Raw genomic sequence first — 23,585 nt, forward strand, 5'->3', positions numbered from 1 at the left:
AATGTTCAAAAAAACATTCAAGGCTTTTCAGAATTTTTATTTAACTTGGGTAGCTGATATGATTACGGGTACTCTGTGCTTTATCTGATCTAAATCGGTTGAGTATAGGTAAAGTTATTAATAAAAACATACCTGAATCGGATAAAATATAACTGCGTGTACCGTTCCTGAAAAGTCAAGCGGTATGGCCACATTGAAAATAGTCTAATGTAGTGTCTAGCAGTTAAGCTTTGTTACATTGACACTGTTTCGTGAATCAACATACCTTATAATAAAAGGTTTTAAGTGAAACAACGATCCTGTAAAACCTGACTGGCTGCAAAACTTAAGTGCCAATGGTGTAAACACCACAAGCATTGCAATAACCGTAGAATTAAAAGAATGACAAATTGAATACAAAAACCGGAGCTGTCACAATAATTAAGTGGCGACAAAGTTTGGAAAAAAGTAAAGAAAGAACAGGGAATATTTAATGAAATTGTATGTCAGAGTTATGGAACTTGGCTCATATACCTATACACGTATAAAGTGGATAATTAACCATAGATCATATCAACTAGAAAATTGTTTGCTTTGGGAAACTTGTTTATATACAAAAAGTAAAAATATTCAAGTGGAAGAAAATATAATGAACATTGCATCATTATTGGTTGCTCTTATCAACTGTGTATACTGCACACATTACGTAATAACTTATAGGATGTATGTACTTTTTTGACAATTTGACTGATGCGCTAGGATTCGACTATAATGTTACACAGGATTCTTTTGAAAACTCTAACCGTATTATTTATATTTTTCACGACCAGTTAAACTTTTTCACTTTATACAGATATGTATCGGTATTACACTTTATATCTAGTGAAATTATAATTATTAACCATAATAATCATATTTTTCTTTACATACTTTCACTTAGTCATAGGTGTGGCATTAACAATAGTTAAGCGTAAATCGGATATAACTAACTTCTAAGCTGGAATATGTGACAAAAACGCATTAAAAACAAACGTTACTGTCGGTAAGTTTGCTTATAAACATATATATATAATTGATTCAATTTGCTTTTACTCACTGACGTCACTGTATCATTCATAGATTGAGATTCTGTTTAAACTCATTAAGTTAAAATCAGTTCTTATTATTCAAGTCGTAAATTACCATTTTATGTTTATAGTCTCTGATTGTTTAAGCAATGCACCAAATTGTTTTTATCTTATTAATGTTAAAGGTTTATCAATTAGAACTGTTTCCTGTGACAATAGAAACTTGGTAATACTATATGTGGTTCAAATTCAAAATAATTATGTGAATGGTATCTTTAAATATCATTGAATGGTATGTAATTTTCTAATAATATACCTGAAATTCAAATATTTAAATCATGGTTTAATTCAAGCTTATAAATCACTATCTGCACATAATGTAAAGAAACACTTTTACAAAGTACGCTCTTAAGTAAACATCGTGGTGAATAAACCCTTACCACACGCTACAAATCTTAAAATGAACTTGTCCATCTTTTAATATGGATGAAACTATTCATCATTTTTTTAGGGAAAATATCAATAAAAAAACATTACTGAATAGTGAACAGTGTATACCATAAACAGTCAGCACGATTATTCTTGCTGATCTTGGATGCACTGGTTACGTGTCTTAGAAGAATCAGTTGCTGCTGCAACCACATGCTAAGCTGACAATTTGAAAACATTATGTTCGCTGTTGTATTTTTGTTTGGTCTTTAATAGCCAAGGTTGCACTTAAACTCTTCAAATTTTATGCATCGATTAAGATATAACTTTAAATGGTAAGAAAGACCGTTTAAGCCATATAGGCGCATGATTGGAATACATCGTCAAATCCTGCACATTGAAGTAGGAAATATTACAGAAATTACATAAATCAGTTATCAGTAAATCAACAAGACTTTCACCATTATGTGTATAGCATGTGCATTGACCCATATTAGCATCTTTACTAACGGCAATAAAGAGACAATAGACAATAAAGAGTACATCATCGTTCACAGACCCCCTATCACCGTCTTTAAAAGTTATTTAGTTTAAGAAGCATAACGTTTATGAAGAATTAATGAATTGTAACGATCACTAAATGCTTTATTAACAAAATAAGCTTTGCATTTGGCAGTTGTTAATTGAGACGTTTGTTGTTAGACATTATTTATTTTATGCTTTTCAGTGGATTACTGATTTATCCGTGAAAATTATATTTGATAATTTCACAGTGAATATCAAAATATAATTTCACTTTTTTCAATGACGAAACTACTTTTTAAAGATTTTTCCCATGTGGTTCCTCAATTTAATTTTTACTGACAATTCTGACAATGTCAGGCTGTTAAAAGAAATAGCAAAGCTGAAATAGATAAATAACGTAAATGTCAAAAGTAATAAAGAGAGAAAACTTACTTCTATTCATTCAAATTCCAATCAACAAATTTCGTCTCTAAATTTTTTTGTTTCGTTTTTACAGTCTGAAAAATACATTCCTTCCCCATGCAAAACTGCTCTTGATGACATTTGGGCATATTAAAGTATCCTACGAGCAATAACTGCCGTATGCTTTATGAAAAATTGAAAAGCATTGACAGCCATCACTCGTAGAATAAGTAAAATAACCCAGCATTCCTTAGCAAGCTTCCAAGTTTTCCATTTTCCTAGCTCCTTTTCTAAATGTTTTCACTTCTGTCAACACTTATTTTTTGCCTGTTACAATCCTCAAATAAGTTTTTTTCTTTTAAAAAGGTGTATGACTAACAAATCCAAATTATATCCCCCTGAATCTTACACAATTATTTTCCTCCCATGAAATACACATTGAACTTTTAAAAAATGGCTGCCTTTTACATTTTACAAAGCCAGGTCTAATATAAATTCGCAGTAAGTAACAGAAATATGGATGGATGGTTGGACTTTTTCTCATACAAGAATTGTTTGTTTTTATTGTTAAAACAAGCGATCATTCATATTTTTTATTAAAATGAATAAATATCACCGTCATTTAAACTTGATTGGCGGACTTATTCTTCAGCTCAAGACTTCTTGTTTTTAATGTGAAATTCCGTCTAAATGGGGCTCTCAATGGGGGAAACAAATTTTAATAGTTACGTTAAAATTATGGAAATTTCGTTTTAACTTGTTTTTAAACATAAAATAAAAAGAAAATTTGTCTGTTTGTTGTGTAAGATGTAATTTTATTTCATATCGTGAACTTTAAATATAGTATTCTCACTCGTGGCTACGCCAATCGTGAGAATATTGTTTTTAAAGCCCACTCGATGAAATAAAATTTCATCTTACACACAAACAAACAAATATCCTCTATGTCATATTTTGGTATTTCTGTATTGTTATAGCATAACAGAAATAGCAACAGCATCAACTATTAGGTATTAAAATATTGTCAATTTCTTTATTGAACTTATTACACATGTTTGATGTCAAAGGTCATGTTGTTTTGCTATTTATTTTTTTCATATTCATATGAAAAGGTGTCTTCAAAAAAGAATATTATTTAAATGAATTAAAATCATCAATACCTACTGAAACTCAAGAATACATATAACAACGTTGAAATTTGCTACTTATGTTGCAATGATTTTTTCATTATATAAACTAATCGAAAATTCGATCGTTCAGGCTTTCGACTTCTATGTCAAAATAAAAAGGGCATGTCATATAACACGTATTTTAAGATAAAGTTAACATTTACTTTAGACGCACTGATAATCTCTAATAACAAAACATTTTGTCACGGTTGGTTTCAGTCTTATTCATACATATTTCATACAAATACATCTCTGTACTTGGACGCGCTCATTTTTAATGAACGAGATTATTGTTAAATAGTATGTTATATGAAATCTTAATTCTCCTTTTGTTATAATACATGTAGTGTTTTTCATTAATTTTTAGATTGAAGCTAATATATGTGGATATGTGTCTTTTACGGTAGGTTAATTTATTATAATGGCTCTTATATTGGTTGAAACATCAATTTTTATTAACTGTATTATATGAAATATTCATTTAACATTTATGTTGAATTACTTGTGAAAAGTTTAGTCTAACTTATAAAATAGAAGGCGGTACATTAATTTCAAAAAGTTCGCTGCTCCTTGCGCCTGATGGGTTGCATTTAATGGTTGGGACGTATGTATTGCATCCACCATTTATCCTTGAGTGATCGTAAGAAGCGACTAAACGGGTCAGAATAATTGATGTCTATGTCTCTCTTTGGTCCCGTGGGTATGATGGCTTTGACCCATGGTGTTGCTTTAAAGTTTATTTCATCCAAGTTTAGTCAATTCATTGTGACTGTTTCGGACTGTATGTCGTAAAACCTACAAAAAAGAAAGAAAAATAGAGATAGTTTCATAATGACTTGATCACAAATCAATCAGTTGTGTTAGTTAATGCATTTGTGAAAGACTATTCTTAGACGGTGCACATTTAAATATTTCCTTATTATACATGACGCGAGTTCTAGTACATTAATTTTTATCACTGCATATTAAAAATAAGAGGAGCAAAACGTCAGATTTTATGATTTTAAACTCAACTCAACTCAACTCAAATAATTTTATTGCGTTAAACATACAATATATGGTTATAGCACATACAACATAACAATAGGCAGAAGACATGGATTTTTCAAACAAAATCACTAAATTTACCTCCTCGCATAATGTTTTGTATCAAATTTTTATCGATTCTATGTATGAATAAAAACATATTTCTTTTCCTGCTTTATGGTACAATGATTTATATTAAATCGTTCAAATGCAATATATATATATATATCCTTATAACAAAAATATTAACATCAGTTCGGAGTTCGGAGATATTAATAAATAAATAAAACACATGTGAATAGTACTTCGAACCATATATAAGCATATTAAACCGTAAATACTCAGTCAAACGCAATTATGTTTATTCAATGACATGTTGATGTTAAATTTATTAAAAGAAATAACAAATTCATTCTTTGTGCATAAAATGATAAATACTAAAGTTTATCAAGAGTAATAATTGAAATTGCGTAATCTCCATGTTGTTGTGTTTGTGGTTTTTTTTTCCGTTCTTTTGGCATAATACATGCAGCCAGAGATATTTGGTGTGTTTTCCTCTAATTTCACTTTCTTTCCAGATTTTAATATTTTAATAATATAATCTATATGAATTATGAATTAAGATCAACGTTAAAGGTACTGGACAGAAGAGGTCCTCTAAGAACAAAGGCATACAAATAGTTGATAATTACAGATTCGGTTTTTTTGTATCTTTTCACGAAACATAATTTAATGGGCAACATCTCACACCCTCCTTAGGACCGGCTGAGACTGAACAAGGTTGCATAATTTTATATATAGAATACAATTATTTGGCGTGATTTTAAAGTGCTATCAAAGTCTTTGACGTGATTGAAATAAAAAAAGAAAGCTACCGGAAAGCTACCTTTTATATCCTGCAGATATGTTCAAAATCCTTTGTTAAATATAATGTTACATGGGTAACAATTGGTAACATGCCCATAAAATGTTAATGAGCATACCTAAACTATGAAGAATATAAATAAATCAGAATGTTTTCTGTAACGCGGTAAGACTTATTTAATGTAAAGATGTATATTCAACTAATTAACTTTGAACAAAATAGTTGCGTAAAAAATGAGACAAAGTTAAATTACGTATCTAAAGGAATAATTTTTATCATTTATCTTTAATGAAACAATTTAGGAAGAACTATCCAAAATTTAGGTACGTTTAAGCTACTTCTTCCGCATTCACTTATTTTTCCCTCAATTTTTTGTCCTACATGTATGATAAAACGCAGACAGTGTAATCATATCAACGGCACGAAAAATATTGTTTTTTGTTGAATTACCAATTAGATAACAGAAAGCTAGACATACAATTACTGATTATGTTTGCATTATCACATTTGTTCGCGTTCAGAGAGAGAAAGGTTATCTTTTCTATTGTTCTTTTTTATTTGTTGTAGTGCGAGTTTTATTTCAGAGAGTGAATTGAAATTCTGCTAAAGGCGAATATAGAAAGGAACTTGTTATCTCTGGAAATACTTTCAATAATTAATTAATAAAAATACAACAATACATTAATAATGAAATAAGACATAATAAATAAGATAAGTAAATATGTTTAATGTGCTCTTGTATAAGTGTAGTTTATTCGCACCTTAAGAAAAATATTTTTAAAAACTTTTTTTCAGACGTCAGTATCTTTGGCATTAATTAGAGACAATAGAGAAACACAAAATCCCGAAAGAACGCTCAAAATAGGAAAATTAAAAATGTTACAGGCGTTGGTTGATTGAGCCTTGAAACACCGCATTATTGGGGGTCAAACTCACTTCTGGGTCCGACCCCATTTTGCCTTACGTATTTTGGAATCCAACATTAAAGTGCGTTCGCACTTTGGGTCTTTTCATTTGAATTCATTGAAAGGAATATATCCTGCCACAACTACGAAAACTGAAACATTTAGGAAGGCTTCTGATATGGATGTCAGAATTTAAGACTCTAGATAATAAGTGCATATTTAGATAAAATGTACTTATGACACTATGACACGTATATTAAAGTAAGTTTTCTGAAAAAATGCAATCAATTCATTTTTTTCTAATATATATTTTTTTTTCTTTTTTTTTTTTTTTTTTTTGATATTGTGATCACTTCGTCACTTGTGCAGCGTTTTTGGTGGTATATAAAACAGATGTATTTTTACAACATTACATTTATCGCTGAATTACCTGTTGAATTTCATTTACTTAGCATTTAGGATAAGCGTTTACATTGACTTTCACACATGAAATTTCATTATGAAACTGGAATGGTCACAAATTGAAATAAGACATTACAGAAAAATTAATGTTCATATAAGAATACTACAAAATTACTAAAATATACGTTCATGAAATAATACGGATTAAAAACGGACGTCAGAATCATAATTATTACTAAAAGGCACCTTTTTACACCCAAAAATTCATTTTCTTACAGGCATTTACTGTTATTGAAATCTGCAATAACATATCTATCATCATAATGAAATGTTTATAAATCCAAGTACCGGATGCAGGATTGTTATTGCTTGCATCCAATCATCTCAGTTTACAGCAAATTTCTTAACAGATTTGCATCTAGCTCTGATATTTTGTACATTGATAACCTCAAGTTATCTTTGTTGTTGCTGTTTTTTTTTTTTTTTTTTTTTGGTTTTGTTTTTTCATTTTATTTTATTTAATTGATTTTTTTTTTTTGGATTTTTTCATTTATTTATTACGGAAGCCTTGGAGTATCACTTATAAATTATTAATAATAAATAATACTTATTAATTACATTTTAAAAGTTATAACTTATAAACTAGTATTTATTATTTCATTTTTAATATTTATAGTTTCGCAGTTATTTCCACGTGTGTGTTAGGCAGATATTGTTCTTTTGAAACTGTGGGTGGCCGTTAGTGCCATAATTAATACCCAAAGGGCCACCAGTAAAATTGAAAAAAAACATTAAAGAATTGAGCAACGGTATTTTTATCTTAAATTTAACATGACCATGGTATCAAAATATTGTTTAACGACATGAACCTTTAAAAACATCAATAATTATTAATTCAGGTAGTGCAGGTCTTCTTCGGTTAAGTTTCACGTCTTACCAAAACTGTCATGGTCATATGTTACTAGTTAGAATGTGCACTTCAACTAGATGAACTAATGTTAAAACAGTACTGCATTTATGTAAAACATCAGCAAAAGTACGTACAAAACATATCATTTATCTATAAAACAGTGAGAAATAACAGGCCCAAGTGTTCTCGTATAAAAAGATAAGATATAGATAAAAACACATTATAAGTAACAGCACATTTTCATTTTTTTTCTTCAGATTTTATTCAAAATGACATAAAATGTGTGTATTTGTTTGTTTGTTTGTTTGTTTTGGGTTTTATGTCACATCGACACAAAATGTGTGTGTACCGTATCCTTTAAAATAACAGTATATTCCGTACCAAGACAATGAAAATATGCTAAACATCACTGCAATCACTAGATACATTGAACTTAGTATATTTAAGTAATAAGCATTCTTTTCTATGAACAAAAATGCAGACGACTGACTAGAAGTCGCATTGTTGTGATAAATGAGTGTGTACCGTTCCCCTCGGCCCGGCTATGGAAAAATATTGTACTCGAATCTTCTAAACAACATTCAGGGCTTTTTAGAATTTTTATTTACCTTGGCTGATATAATTACGGGTACTCTGTGCCTTGTCTGAGTAACAGTAAATTTATTAATAAAACATACCTAAATCGGGCAAAAAAACTGCGTGTACTGTTCCTGAAAAGTCACGTGGTATGACCACATTGAAAATAGTCGAATGCAGTGTCTAGCAGTTAAGCTTTGTAACATTGACACTGTTTTGAGAATCAACATATCTTATAATAAAATGATTTAAGTTAAATAGGATCCTGTTTTACAGAGGACAAAAAACTGACTGAATGACTGCAAACTTTAAATGCGAATGGTGTAAACACCATAAGCGTTGCAATAAACATATAATTAAAAGAATGGCAATACAAAAACCGGAGCTGTCATAATAATAAAGTGGTGACAAAGTTTGGAAAAAAGTAAAGAATGAACATGGAATATTAAATGAAATTGTATGTCAGAGTTATGGAACTTGGCTTATATACCTATACACGTACATAGAAGGTATTTAATCATAGGCTTTATCAACTAGAAAATAGTTTGTTTTTAATAGTTCATATAAAAAGTAAAAATATTTAAGTGGAAGAAAATATAATCAACATTGCATCATTATTGGTTTCTCCTATCAACTGTGTTAAGGATACAGCAATATATATAAATATATTGCACACATTACGTAATAACTTATAGGAAGTATGTACTCTTTTGACAATTTGACTGATGCGCTAGGATTCGACTATCATGTTACACAGGATTCTATTGAAAACTCTTACCGTATTATTTATATTTTTCACCACCGGTTAAACTTTTTCACTTAATACAGATATGTATCGTAGTGACACTTTATATCTAGTGATTTTATAATTATTTACCATAATAATCATAATGTTTCTTTACATACCTATACTTAGTCATAGGTGGTGTGGAATAAGCAATAGTTTAGCTTACATCGGATATCACTTCTTAGCTGAATATGTGACAAAACTCGTTTAAAACAAATGTTACTGTCTGTAAGTTTGATTATAAATATATATATATATAAATGATTAAATTTGCTTTTAGACACTGTATCTTTCATAGAATGAGTTACTGTTTAAACTCATTAGGTTAAAATCAGTATTTATTATTCACGTCGTAAATTCAAATAACAATATTATGTGTCATAATCATGTATCATATGTTTGTATATATATATCATGTTGTATATGTTGTAATCGCTGAAAAGCGGAAATAAAGAGTATATATATATAAATAAGGAAGACTTCACACCTTATAGACACGTTATTGTCAACGTTATTGTCAACAAATCATTATAAAGTAAACAGGTTTTTTAATTATTTTCTTAACCACATGCTAAGCTTACAATTTGAAAACATTAAGTTCGCTGTTTTTTTGGTTTTTTTTGGTAATTCATAGCCAAGGTTGAACTTGAAATAAACTCTTCAAATTTTATGCACCAATTAAGATATAACTTTACATGGTAAGAAAGACGGTTTAAGCTTCGTCCTCGTGAAATATTTTTACCGCTATCATGTTAGATCATTTATATCGTTTTATATATATTTTTATTTCCTTTCTCAATTTCATATATATATGAAAAGGTGTTTTCAAAGAAGAATATTATTGAAATAAATTAAAATCATAATCCCTAATGAAGCTCAAGAATACACATAACAATGTTGAAATTTGTAACATATGCTGCGATGATTCATTATTTATATAAACCAATCAAAAATGCGATAGTTCAGGATTTCAACTTTTATGTCAAGATGAAAATGGCATATTATATAACACGTTATTTAAGATAAAGTAAACAATGACTTTTAGACGCACTGTCACGGTTGGTTACAGTCTTATTCATATATAAATTTTATACAAATACATCCCTGTTCATGGACGCGCTTTTTTTAATGAACGAGATTATTGTTAAATAGTATGTTATATGAAAATTTTACCTCTCCCTTTGTTATAATATACATGTAGTGTTTTTCATTATTTTTTTAGATTGAAGCTTATATATGTGGATATGTCTCTATGACACAGTTTTACTGTAGGTTAATTTACTATTATGACTCTTATATTGGTTGAAACATAATTTTTCAGTACCTGTATTGTATGAAATATTCATGTTATATATCTTTATTTACGTCTATGTTGAATTACATGTGAATGTTTTAGTCTATCTTATAAAATAGAAGGCGGTACACTAATTTCAAAAAGTTCGCTGCCCCTTGCGGCTGATGGGTTGCATTTAATGGTTAGGGCATATGTATTGCATCCACCATTTATCCCTGAGTGATCATAAGAAGCGACTAAACGGGTCAGAATAACTGGTATCAATGCCTCTCTTTGCTATAGTAGTAGATGAGATAGCTTTGACCCATGGTTTTGCTTTAAAGTTTGTTTCATCCAAGTTTAGTCAATTCATTGTGACTGTCTCGGACTGTATGTCGTAAAACCTACAATAACAAAAAAGAAAGAAAAATAGAGAAAGTTTCCTAATTACTTGATCACAAATCAATCAGTTGTGTTAGTTTATGCATTTGGGAAAGACTATTCTTACACGATCCACATTTAAATATTTCCTTCTTATACATGACGAGAGTTCTAGTACATTAATTTTTATCGCTGCATATTAAAAATGAGAGGAGCAAAATGTCAGACTTCATGATATTAAGCAAAATCACTAAATTTACTTCCTCGCATAATGTCTTGTACCATATTTCTATCGATTCTATGTATGAATAAAAACATATTTCTTTTCCTGTTTTTATGGTACGATGATTTATGTTAAATCGTTCGAATGCAATATATATATATCCTTATTACAAAAATATTAACATCAGTTTGGAGATGTATGTTATTAATAAATTCAAAAACATGTGTATAGTATTTCAAACCCTACATAAGCAAACTGAACAGTAAATACTTTTTTAAGGTACATGTATTTCAGTATTGATGTACAATTTATTTAAAAGAAAAACCACTTCATTCTTTGTGCATAAAATGCTGTATACTAAAGTTTATGAACAGTAAGTATTGATATTGAATAATATCCTTGATGTTATTTCTGTGTGTTCTTTTCTTTCGTTCTTTTGGCATACATGCAGCGTTTTCCCCTCCAATTCTTAATATTGTAATGATCTAATCTATTTGAATTATGAATTAAGATCAACGTTCACGATCATGGAAAGAAGAGATCTTTTAAGGACAAAGGCATATAAATAGTTGATAATTACAGATTTGATTTTGTTGTTTATTTTCACGAAACACAATGTAATGGCTAACATTTCACAAACCCCTTAACACCGGCTGAAACTGAAAAAGGATGCATCATTTTATATATAGAATAGAGGTATTTTGCGTGACTTTAATGTGCTTTCAAGGTCTTTGACGTGATTGAATTAAAATATTTAAAAAAGAAAGCTACCGGATGCATCATTTACTGTTTTTATCCTGTAAATATGTTCAAAATCCTTTGTTAAATATAATGTAACATGGGTAACAATTGGTAACATGCCCATACAATCTTAATGGGCATAGCTAAACTAGGAAGAATATAAAGAAGTCAGTATAATTTCTTTAACGAGGTAAGACTTATTTAATGTAAAGACGTATATTAAACTAAATAAGTTTTAACAGAATAGTTGCGTAATAAATGAGACAACATTAAGTAACGTTAAGGAATCATTATTATTATTTTTATACTTAATTAAACAATGTAGAGAAAACTACCCAAAATTTAGGTACGTTAAAGCTACTTCTTCCGCATTCACTTATAATATCCCTATAATCTTGTCTTACAGGTACGATAAAACGCAGACAGTCTATCTATATCAACGGCACGAAACAGAAAATTTATTTATTGAATTACCAGTTAGATAATAGAAAGCTAGACATACAATTACTGTCTACGTTTGCATTATCCCATGTGTACGCGTTCTACCGTTCCTTTTTAATTTTGATTTGTTGCAATGCGAGTTTTGTGTCAAAAGGAATTCAAAATTCTGCCAAAGGGGAATGGAAGGGAACTTTGTTACCGCCGGAAATATTTTCAATAATTGATTAATTGATTTATAAAAATAAAACAGTGCATTGCATTTATAATTATGTAGTTGCTTAATAAGTTAAGTAAATAAGTTCAATGTGGTCTAGTATACATGTAGTTTATTCGCACCTTAAGTAAAATATTGTTCAGAACTTTTTCAGACGATAGTATGATAGACTTAATTATTTAGCTGAGCTTTGGATACATATTTTTTTACGACACATGCTATTTTTGGCAATAGGGACACTATATTAAAACAAAAGCTCGAAAAAACGCTCAAAATAGGAAAATTGAAAATGTTACAGGCTTAGTTTGATTGAACCTTAAAACACCACATTTGTGGGTCAAACGCACTTCGGGTTCCGATCCCATCGTGTCTATCGTACTTTTGGGGTCCAACATAAAAGTGAGTTCGCACTTTTGGGTCTATTTCAGTTGAACTTTCATTGAAAAAGAATATATCCTGCCACAACTAACAAAAATGAAACATTTAGGAAGGCTTCTAAGATGGATGCCAGAATGTAAGACTTCAACATACTGATCAAGATAAAAATGAATGACAAACGTCAAAATCCAATTAGTGCTAAACGGCAGCTTTGTACAACCAATATTCTATTTTCTTACATTTACTGTCATATACATTTGTGCTTCTAACAGCATTTTGTAATCTGCAATAACATATCTATCATCATAATGAAATGTTTATAAACCCAAAAATCGGATGCAGGCTTGTTTTCAATCAATTATCTCAGTATACAGCAAAATTTTTAATAGATTTGCATCTTGTTCTGATGATATGTGCATTTAATAGCTCAAGTTAATCGTTTTTTTTTGTCATTTAATTGTCAATTATTTTAATATTGTCATTTTATTTTGTTTATTAAGTATTTAGAATATTTATGTCCATTTATTTATTCGTTTATAATTATTTTATTATTTTTGTGGGGAGGGGGGAGCGTACGTGCGTTCGTGAATCTCAATGGCTTTCCATTTCAGTGACAGAACGATGGCCCATCTATGGAAGGGCGCCTTTTAAAGAATTCCAGCATGTTACTTACCGTACACATTATTTTCAAGTCAGCGCTATTTATCTTAAGAATCGCCCCTGCTCTTATATTGATCTGTTTTCGAATACCTTATAGTTAATTCAAGCGTGCATTCTTTCTCTTTAATCAAAACATCTGACTTAGACATTAAAAACAGATTTGTATTTGTCACAGCATGTTCACTACTCTAAGAAAACCAAAAAATGCAAGACTATACACTGCAGCAAACAAATGGCTTTCATATGCATTAGCACACACCAAAGGCAAAACTGATAAAATATGCCGCAAAATATATTTTGTTATTGGCAGCCTAGACATCCTCACCCCTGCAGATCTCTTAATGCCTTCCAATGCTTTTTCAATGATATAATTCCTAGAAACATCTAAAACATCCCGCATTTTACACTGAAAACCTACAGCCTTCACATACAAACGGGCTGTAGAGTGTGATAAGCCTTTTAAAGATAACCAGGACACAGACATAACTAACTGTTCCGTAGTTGGTGGCCAAATTACTGGTAGACAGTAAATATTCCGAGTTGACTCGAAACAGATAAATCCATAAGCATAAGCACTTTTCGTATTATCCGCAAAAGCCACACTCAACACTCGTTCAGATTCTGATTGGATATCATAAACTAAAATCTTGCTGGTATCTGGTTTGGTCCTCGGCATGCATCTGGGACCAGCTCCCGAAAACTGCTCCACTGTTTACGAGAAATTGAATCAGCAACTGAGTTTGAATGAGTAGTAATATGTAAAGACCTAACAATAATCCCAAATTCCATGACTAACAACACAAATTGACGAACCAGCTGCATAAGCCTCTTAGATTTTGAAGTTTGCTTATTAATGACATTTACTCATGCATTATTATCGTTACGCTGTAAAACTTTCTTGAACTGAAACTGATTACCCCACAAACACAGTGCAAGGACAACAGGGACCGTTTCTATAAATGTTATATCCTTCATAATTTGTTAAGAATGCCATTGTTCTGGCCACTGAAAGAATGACCATTCACCATTTAAAAAACAACCACAGCCAAATTCTGGGGAACATGCACTGTCTGTGAACAGCTGTATTGTACTGCTATCCAACCAAGAATCTGGCGGAATGTAAGTTACACCATTAAATTGTTTTAAAAATATTTGCCAAATGCTTAAATCAAGCCTCAGAGCCCCAGAAATACATGCTCTATGGTATGATTTATTTACTCCAGCCATAGCATCAGACAATCTAGATTAGAAAGCCCGCCCAGACCTTATAGCCTGACTGCAAAAAGCCATTTTCCCAGCCAAAGACTGTAATTCCCGTAATGTGATTTTTTTTCTGAAGAACCTGCTCTATAACTGTACGCAACTCTTCTACCTTAATCAACGGGATTCTTACCATCATTAGAACTGAATCCAGTTTCGACCCTCAAAATACCAACTTCCGGAAAGGACCAACCGATTTCTCATTAGCAATCGGAACACCTAGCAAACCACACACCTTTGAAAATGTAGAAACAAGATCACTGCAATTATTTGTGCCGTTAGGTCCCGCAAAAATAAAATCATCCAAATAATGGTCCAAAGAATCCTTTTCCGCAAAGTAACGAACTAACCACTGCAAAAATGTTGAAAACTTTTCAAACAAAGCACAAGACACCCTGCATCCCATAGGCAAAAATTTGTCTATATAAATATTACCCTCATTATCTTTAATACCCAATAAACAAAAATCGTCCGGACAAATAGGAAGAAGACGAAATGCAGATTTTTTCTTACGTTTAGCCATTTCAGCGTTAAACCCAAGCTTAAAAATCATGTCTACCAATGTATCAAAAGAAGTATACTTCTACATACTTTAATCATCACTGATACCATCATTAACACTACTTCCTTCCGGATAAGATAAATGCGTGATTAGCCGCCATGTACCATCAAATTTAGGAACAAGACCAACTGGTGAAATTATTAAATTACTTTTTGAGAAAACTTAAATGGACCAGCAAATATAGATAAACAGAATCCCTAAAGAAAGCCCAGCACGGCAAATTTGACAATTTTGCAGGCTCGGTTTGATTGAGCCTGTTCATAAACCTACCAGCTTCCAACAACATGTAATATGTCAACGCAAATGTGCAGACAGTAAATTTTGAGCATCTTTCGAAACTCTTTCTACAGTAAACCCAATATGAAAACCTTTTAAAAACCCCTCTTTAAGTAATTCAGCATCTGTTTTATTTACATTCGCATAGATGTTCAAATATGAAGTAAGTAATGGTACACTGATAGGTGATTTCTTTAGGCTTTGTACATTCGGGGGAGTAAATCTTGGTCTAACTTCAAATCTAGGCCTGACAAAGTGTGGGCTCCGGGGGCAGATGCCCTGCTTGGCCTGAACTGCATCCTGCTAAAATAAGACCTACATATGTTAAAAGGATGATTACCACGACAGTTCAACCAAATGTGCCTATATGGACATTGCACTCTAGTACTCTATTGTAATTAAAATCATAGCACTTTTTTGGCCTTTCAGTAAACGCACCATAATGATTGGAAGGTCCAAGAGCAACCACAGCTCAAAATAAATCCTATCAAAACAAATACCAGTAGGGTCGGCTGCAAGACGCAAACGGAACTGTTGATCATAAGCTTTCAATCCCATATAAAATGTGTCTATTACCATGTTTACATTCTGATTAAGCCGGTGTATGATTGCCGTTGACGGTAGCTTGCACTTACCACCGTTGACGGTAGCGCTTGCACTTACCACTACTTGCAATGTCAGGCTCGATCGACCAATACTTATCGGGTCTGGAACATTTATAATTATGCCGTTCTGATCATTGTTGTTTTTTGTTGTTCTTGTTGTTCTCTTTTCTATTGTTGTGTACCTCATTTTTATTAATATAATGATTTCAGTTGTTCGATGTGTGTTTCTAAATCGTTTCTCATTATTTGCGGATCTATTAATTTATGTTTAATCAACTAAGCACGGAAAAATAACATGTTACTAAAAAGTCTACAGACAAAAAACAATCTACTAGATTATTGCTATGATAAAAATCTGGAAAAGGGTCATCCCTCGAAAGCATAAAAAACAAAGTTACATGGACATTCGGTTCGATTTGATAAGGTATGTACATGACGTATAATGTTAGTACAACATTCCCCAAGACCCATAGCATCAGCTTGAGAGGTACTGAAGTTAAAAACTTAATATTTTGGAATCAATGACAAAGAAGGACCAAGGAACAATATAACAAGTGATGTAAGGATCAACAGTTTTAAAATATAATAAATTCAATATTTAATATTCATTATCTAGAAACCAAGAACAAAAATAAATGAATAAAATTTAAAAAGATAAAAGCTACTGACTTACATAAAACAAAGTTTTACTTTTACTCTTCAAACATACAGACACTGCAGTACAGTAGCTTAAATTAAACAAACGATATAGTCGGTCGTTATAATACTTCAGAATATTGAATACAATCAAGATCCATAGGCTTTTGATAATTTAACAGTAAACAACGCAACCAGATTGTTTACAAATATAAAAAAATGATAACTTGTATCATATTCTAATTACAGTTTTATATTGCAAACTTATTGTGTACCTTTATCTGATTTTGCATTACGTGAACAATTGTAGATGTCGAATGTAAAATCATTAAGTATATATATTTATATATTATATACAAACTTTGTAATCATTTCATAAAATGTAACATCTGCAAACGACAGACCATCCTTTCTTGTCTTTATAGAGTTGCCAGGTTTTTTACCCAAGGACTTTTTTACAGACAGTTACTAAATGGCTTCTTTGCTCAATAAGGCTTTACATAGATTTACAGGGTAGATGAAGAACATTTATGAAGTGAAGGACTTGATTTCATACTAATATTTGTCCTTCCGTAATAATACCCTTCATTAACAACAACCAAGTCAGAATATATATATCTTTGAATGTTTAATTTTTAGTCCTCCCGCTTTTGTAGTTATTTGTTCTTATTATTATCAGAACCAGATCCATATTGTTTAATGATGAAAATAAAATTTTAGGTGTTTCACCTCTACTGTAAAGTATTTTTTCTACATTTTGACTTCCTGTTTCGTTTATGTGACTAATACCATGCATGTATTGCCTTTAATTATGTAACTGGATTATGTTGGGGATTCGTTCATCAAATATCGGCCTTTTCATGTTGATCTACGTTCTGATCTGTCACATTACATCTGCTTAACGTGTGTCTGTTCATGTAGCTTAATAAGGCGGGCATTAGAGTTCTAGATATCGTTGGTTTGATGCTCGGGTGAGGCTAAATTGTATTTGTGTAATTATGCTTTTTTTAAAAAAGAATCAGCACAATTTTCACAATCATACTCTAATAACAGTTTCATGTTTCAAACTTATTGTGTACCTTAATCTGATTTAGCATTACGTGAATAATGATAAATATCGGACGTTATTTCATTGTGTATGATATTAGATACAAAGATTGTAAGCGTTTCATTGCATGTAACATGTCCAAATGACATAAATTCCTTTCTTGTCTTTAAAGAGATGTCAGGTCTTTTTCCAATGACTTCTTTTCATAAAGTTACTTAATTAAAATTCTCGCTATTTCTTTGCTCGATATAGCTATACATAGGTAGATACATACATTTTATGAAGTCAATCACTCGATTAGATACTTTTCTAAAAATAATGCGTTTTATAAAGGACAAAGACTATATAATTTTCTGTTCATTTATCCAAAAGTTTGTCTTTTAATCTGCTTCTAATCACTTTCGTTTCACGCAGTATGTTTTTATCGTCTGACTAATGTATTTTTTTATAAAAGACGATGTCAACAACGTTCGTGCAGTCTGACCATGTCTTAAACTATTGGCTAAAATCTTTAAATTTTCATATTGATAAATCAACAATTGAAAATGGACAGTCCAAAAATGAGATGAAAAATACTTTGCGATTGCTATAGAATGACTCTATTAATACAAGGAATGGTATCATTGTTCTATATCTTATAATTAAAAAAGTGTCAAAACTTGAATCTATTTTGAACAGTTTATGTTCCGCAGATTATGGACAACAAACTGTTCAACATGTTACAATAGAACGGCAGATCATTAATGTCGGCCTATAATAGCAAAATATGTATACATGTGTGAGCATTGTCAGTGTTATTTTAGCCTCTTTGAATCTAGAATCAACCGACACGAAAGCCTTGCATTGACACCGAGCATGTATATTGTTTGTATGATTTATGTGGTATTGATGTTAAACCGGCAAATCAATTCATGTTTTGTTAATATTCTTGTTGTTTAATTTAGTTATTCTGGCTTTCTCGTATTTACTGTCATATAAATAATAGGTTTTTTGTACAGTCAGTTTGATACTCAAATAATTATTTTCTACATTTAGACTTTGCTCAATATTTATGTGGCTAATACCATCTACATGATCTATGTATTGCCGGTTATTCTGTTTTACTGGTTTATGGTATGGATGCCTTCTTTGAATGACGCCCTTGTTAATCTGTCTTCTGATCTTTATTCTGTCATTTTCTATTTGCATATTATTTGTCTGTCTGCTGAGTTCAACAAGGTCAGCATTATAGTTTTTAACTCGGATGTCTTTGGCTAGATCCTTAGGCAAAACCGAATTGTCTGAAATTGAGCATAATGGTCTTTTGTCTCTCATCGTTGATTCACATGGGATACGTAGCCATGTACTTGCGGTAAAATTAGTATGTGCTGGTTAGATAATCAGAAAAGCCTGAAACGAGTACAGAAGGCCTAGATATACCCTAAATGTGTTAAAGTTGGCGTGAAACACAACAACAGATAAAGTAACAATCAGTGATATATTTAGGTTAATTTAACTCATTAAATGACATTTTGTAATTGAGTACCTACATCTTCTTTTATTTCAGTTTTATATATATTCTTAGTATATATATATTTTAATGACTTGTTTCCTAATTGAATTATTTTTTTCTGTCACTCAATCTTTTTCACTTAAATGTTTATCCAACGTTTAAAGGTTATCAAGCTATATCACGACACATTAATATTTTTATAAAATATATAAATGGTAAACAGTTTGCATTCATAGTTTTCCATCGGCTCTTGAAAATAAATGCAATGTAGAAAATCTAATACATCCCAACCACATGAATATTGTTAACAGATAATAATGCTCAAATTAAAGCTACTCTCCCAAACAAAACGGTATAAGAATATGTATAAAAGTACAATTTGCAGTTTGCATGCGATAATTATGACGTCACGGATGTAATGTTTAACTTCGCACTGATATAAACAACCCTTTTATCACATCCGTGACCATGTTGCGAGTAGAACAGCTTGATGCAGTTAGAACTTACTATATCAATGTCAGTTTACATAAACCGGATAACGGATATATGCACTTCGTTCTTTTTTTGTCTCTTTTTATATATAATACATTCTGCAGCAATCGATTGCAGAATAAAACAAATACCAAGCGCGCATTTATTTCTTTATAATTTACTTGTCACAGACGCATGTCGTTAAACATAATTTTGCAATAATTATGATAAAAGATTTGTTTTAAGCAAAAAGACATACATGTTTATATATATATAGTAAAAGACAGTCAGTAAATGATGTATTTTCAAAAATCGGTATACGATACACTCTATGATTATTGTTAACAGAACATTTGCGGTTGATGGATATGAAAACAATTTAAATCGTTATCGTAACGTTTCGTATACTTTAACTGAGTTTGTTATTCTACGTAATTTGGTTGTGATTAAAGCTTCCGGGGGATCACTAGTTTCCAGATTAATAAAAGGAGAATATATTTAGACATAATATACATTTTAATTGTTTTGTGACATTTTCCATTTTGTGTTTTATGGAAGGTAATTGTTTTCTGTAGTTACCATAATATTTGAGCTGTAATTACTACAGTAACGTTATTTACCACTCTTTCATTTTCAGATTGTCCGGAAGAACTGAATAAACAAGGGACAAGACAAGGCAAGATGGATTAATTATAACGTCAAATTTAACTGACAATGCGGAGGACTTTTATATGTCCTGGCACGAATACCACACAGTGACTGCTCAGATGATAGATTTATCGAAATTCAGCGCTAGTGATATAGCATTGTAATATTCCTATCAGTTGTGACTAGGCAGTATAAATGTTATAAACGCATTCTCTAAGCAGCAGTGCTATAGGAAACAAGATTTCGATAAAAAATTATTGGAAAAAAACAACAAAGTCAAAACAGACGATATTTATATTAAGATATTTTTTTCTAAATAGGAAATTTAGCAAGAACAGTTGGAATTTCTATATTCATAGAAACATTTCTTGAATTCAAGTATCCAATTATCTCGCCGAAACAAATATGGAATTAAATGGCAGTGATTTTACAACAAAAAACACAACGGAGAAAGTAAAAGAGTATTTTCGAGATGGAAAAAAATTTGAATTAACAGAAGAAGCGATGATGAAAGTTAACATTTGGCCGCTTATTTTAACGTTTATTTTTGCAGTTCTTGGATTTATCGGAAATAGTATTGTCATATACATCTACTGGAGGAAGTATAAGAAAACTAAAACACGTGTATTTATTTTGACCTTGGGAATACTAGACTGGTTAAACTGTGCTTTTAACATGCCAGTTGAAATAGTCGTTTTGTGGAATCCGCTGTCATTTGATTTACATTACTTGTGTAAAATATCACGTGGATGTACATTCGTTATAAACAATACAGGATCATTAGTACTTGTTTCAATAGCCATAGAACGGTATATTGTTGTGTATCATCCCCTCAAAAACAGACAACTGACACCGAAATTCGCGAAGGTAATGTGTCTTCTAGCGTTCGTAATTTCTTCAATATTTTCATGGCCGTCCTTTGTTTTTTACGGAAGTCATACACTCACTATAGAAATTGCTAAGGATCATTTCGTTGAAGGTAAAACTTGTTTAATTGCTGATGAGCATGAGTTTCGAACAGGACTACTGCTAATTTTTACCACTGTGCTCTTTGTCCTGCTAGTTTTAACGTTTTTAATATTAACTGTCTTGTATATCGCCATTGGACGTAAAATATACATTGCAACATGCACAGATCTTACAGATAAAGGAAAGGGGGAAGTGACACGTTTGTTTAGTAAGAGTATAATTTCGGCAATAACTGGAGTTGCCAAGCCAACAGAATTGAAAAGAAACTCAACATGTAGACATGTAACAACCATCAATAGTGTTAAGATAAAAAGAAATTCGCAAAATATTCAGGAACGATCGTTTTCAATCGTGAGTGAAAATGAGGAATCTAAAATGCCATCAGATTCCAATGAAAAATTGTCGTCTATGAGACGAAATAGTCGGAAATTCTCAACAGTCAAAGTAAAGGCAACACGGAAAAACACTGTAATGATGCGAATGGTTACAATTGCATTCATGCTGTCATTTACACCATTTCTTTGCATTCTGATTATACGTTATACAAACCCTATGTATTATTTTGGATTAAAAACTCCCGGCAAAATTGCCTACGCCGTTTTCCTAAGAACATATTTTATAAACAGCATGGTAAATCCATTTATATATGGTTTCATGAATTTGCAATTCAGGAAAACGGTAAAAGATTTATTTTCAAAGATCTTCTGTAGTAAATGTTGCAGAAGAAATAACATGTTATCTAGCAATGTGTAATTTTTAAGATTATTTTTTTCTTCTTTTTGTCATTATTGTAGACATTATAAAAAGCTAAGTTAGTTAGCTAACAATATGTGTCTTAAAAGGCTAGCGGATGTAAGCAGTCGGGTCTGCCTCTATACTGGTGTCAAAGACTGTCAAGCAGTACAAGATTTGAAGAGTTTTTTTTAACACAATAATGGTTAATGAAGAGTTTTCCTTTATAGAACTATAAGTTAAAAGAAAATGTAAATTTATGTGTTCAAAATACAATGTAAATACACCACTTTAAACAGGCTTATCGAAGTATAACCTAAATCATACTTGTATATTTTTATTATCAAGTTAAATCTACTTATGTTTCTAAGTTATGTCACTTAATCGTACATTTAGACAAGCTTTACATGATGTGCATAGATTTATAAAAACAGTGAATATGTGATAAATGCTTTCTTTTCTATGTAATATCTTAGCTTAAAGTGGCCTTCAGTTTTTTCTCTTCTGGTGGTCAAACGATTCCGTGTTGTTAAGTAAGTATTTCATAAATGTTATCTTTGAGAAGAACATCATAATACTGTAAATCTCCTTTAAGCCGTCTTCAAAATCCTGCGTCCCGAGAGCTATTTTATAACGCATATAATGTGACTTTCCTTTCTAAAACTTAGAAGATTGGGAAATGAATGAATTGTCCGCTTTACTTGGGAAATGAATGAATTGTCCGCTTTACTTATTTAAATATAGAGAGTGGACGAGTAGATAAGGGGTATCGAGGTGTGTTCTTCATTTTCCACCTCTATTCTTTTGATATGACAATTAAATGAAAAGATTTATCTAAAACAAACATAATTATTTAAAGTTTAGAATAACCTTTATCCCAAACCAGATAATGTTTTCCATGGGCAATTTCAGCAATTCCAAAAGTTCACTAAAACCAAATATTTAACTGTATAACGACTGACTGTTTTTCGTTCGTTGAAGGTGGTTAACTGTGATGCTTAAGATTATTTTGAACATTCATCAGTGCATGAATGGTCTTAAACATTTTATGTACTTGACGTTTCTAAAGGTTTCTATTCCCCAAACATGTGCCATTATATCTAGAATTGTCTCACATGCCCCGTGACAATAATATCTTTTGGGCATAATGGGGCAAAAGTTAGGTTATTGATCATCAGTATACGTTTATGTTTTCTTTTGATAGTATATGAGACTTTAAACAATGGAATTTTGTTTCAGTTTTATAAAATAGAGGAAGAAAGAATAGCTAAAAATGCCAAAAATAGTTAAACTGAAAAGACATGGTTTAATTAAGCCTATTCATGGCAGTGGTATTTACAAGCTACAGTCTCCATCCCTAGCACCGGTTTAAGCGGAATTCAATTGGAAAAACTTTGAATTTTGAAACATCAGCAGGTGTGTTTCATAAGGCGGTTATCAAGTAGCACTCTGTGTTTTGTTAAACATAAGTAAACTAAGAGAGATAATGAAAATGTGCTTTCCTATTTCTTTTGTATAATTAATACATATCTA

At 31.0% G+C, this 23,585-nt stretch overlaps 1 protein-coding gene across 2 annotated transcripts in view; it reads left to right on the forward strand.

The window, feature by feature from the left end:
- Positions 1-22,748, forward strand: part of LOC132736421 (octopamine receptor beta-2R-like) — a 29,874-nt gene extending 7,126 nt beyond the window's left edge. The window contains exons 1-3 of one of the 2 annotated variants that reach the window (XM_060723548.1): positions 9,108-9,270; positions 10,265-10,310; positions 20,341-22,748. In XM_060723548.1, coding sequence (XP_060579531.1) covers positions 20,757-22,073 — 1,317 coding nt within the window. In that variant the 5' untranslated portion in view covers positions 9,108-9,270; positions 10,265-10,310; positions 20,341-20,756 and the 3' untranslated portion in view covers positions 22,074-22,748. Of the gene's footprint in view, positions 1-9,107; positions 9,271-10,264; positions 10,311-20,340 lie in introns of those variants that run through there. The other variant, XM_060723547.1, reaches the window with a different exon arrangement.
- Positions 22,749-23,585: the final 837 nt, after the last annotated feature.

The sequence above is a fragment of the Ruditapes philippinarum genome, unplaced genomic scaffold (genome assembly GCF_026571515.1).
Source record: "Ruditapes philippinarum isolate M1 unplaced genomic scaffold, ASM2657151v2 ctg7723_1_1_1_1, whole genome shotgun sequence".
NCBI lineage: Eukaryota > Metazoa > Mollusca > Bivalvia > Venerida > Veneridae > Ruditapes > Ruditapes philippinarum.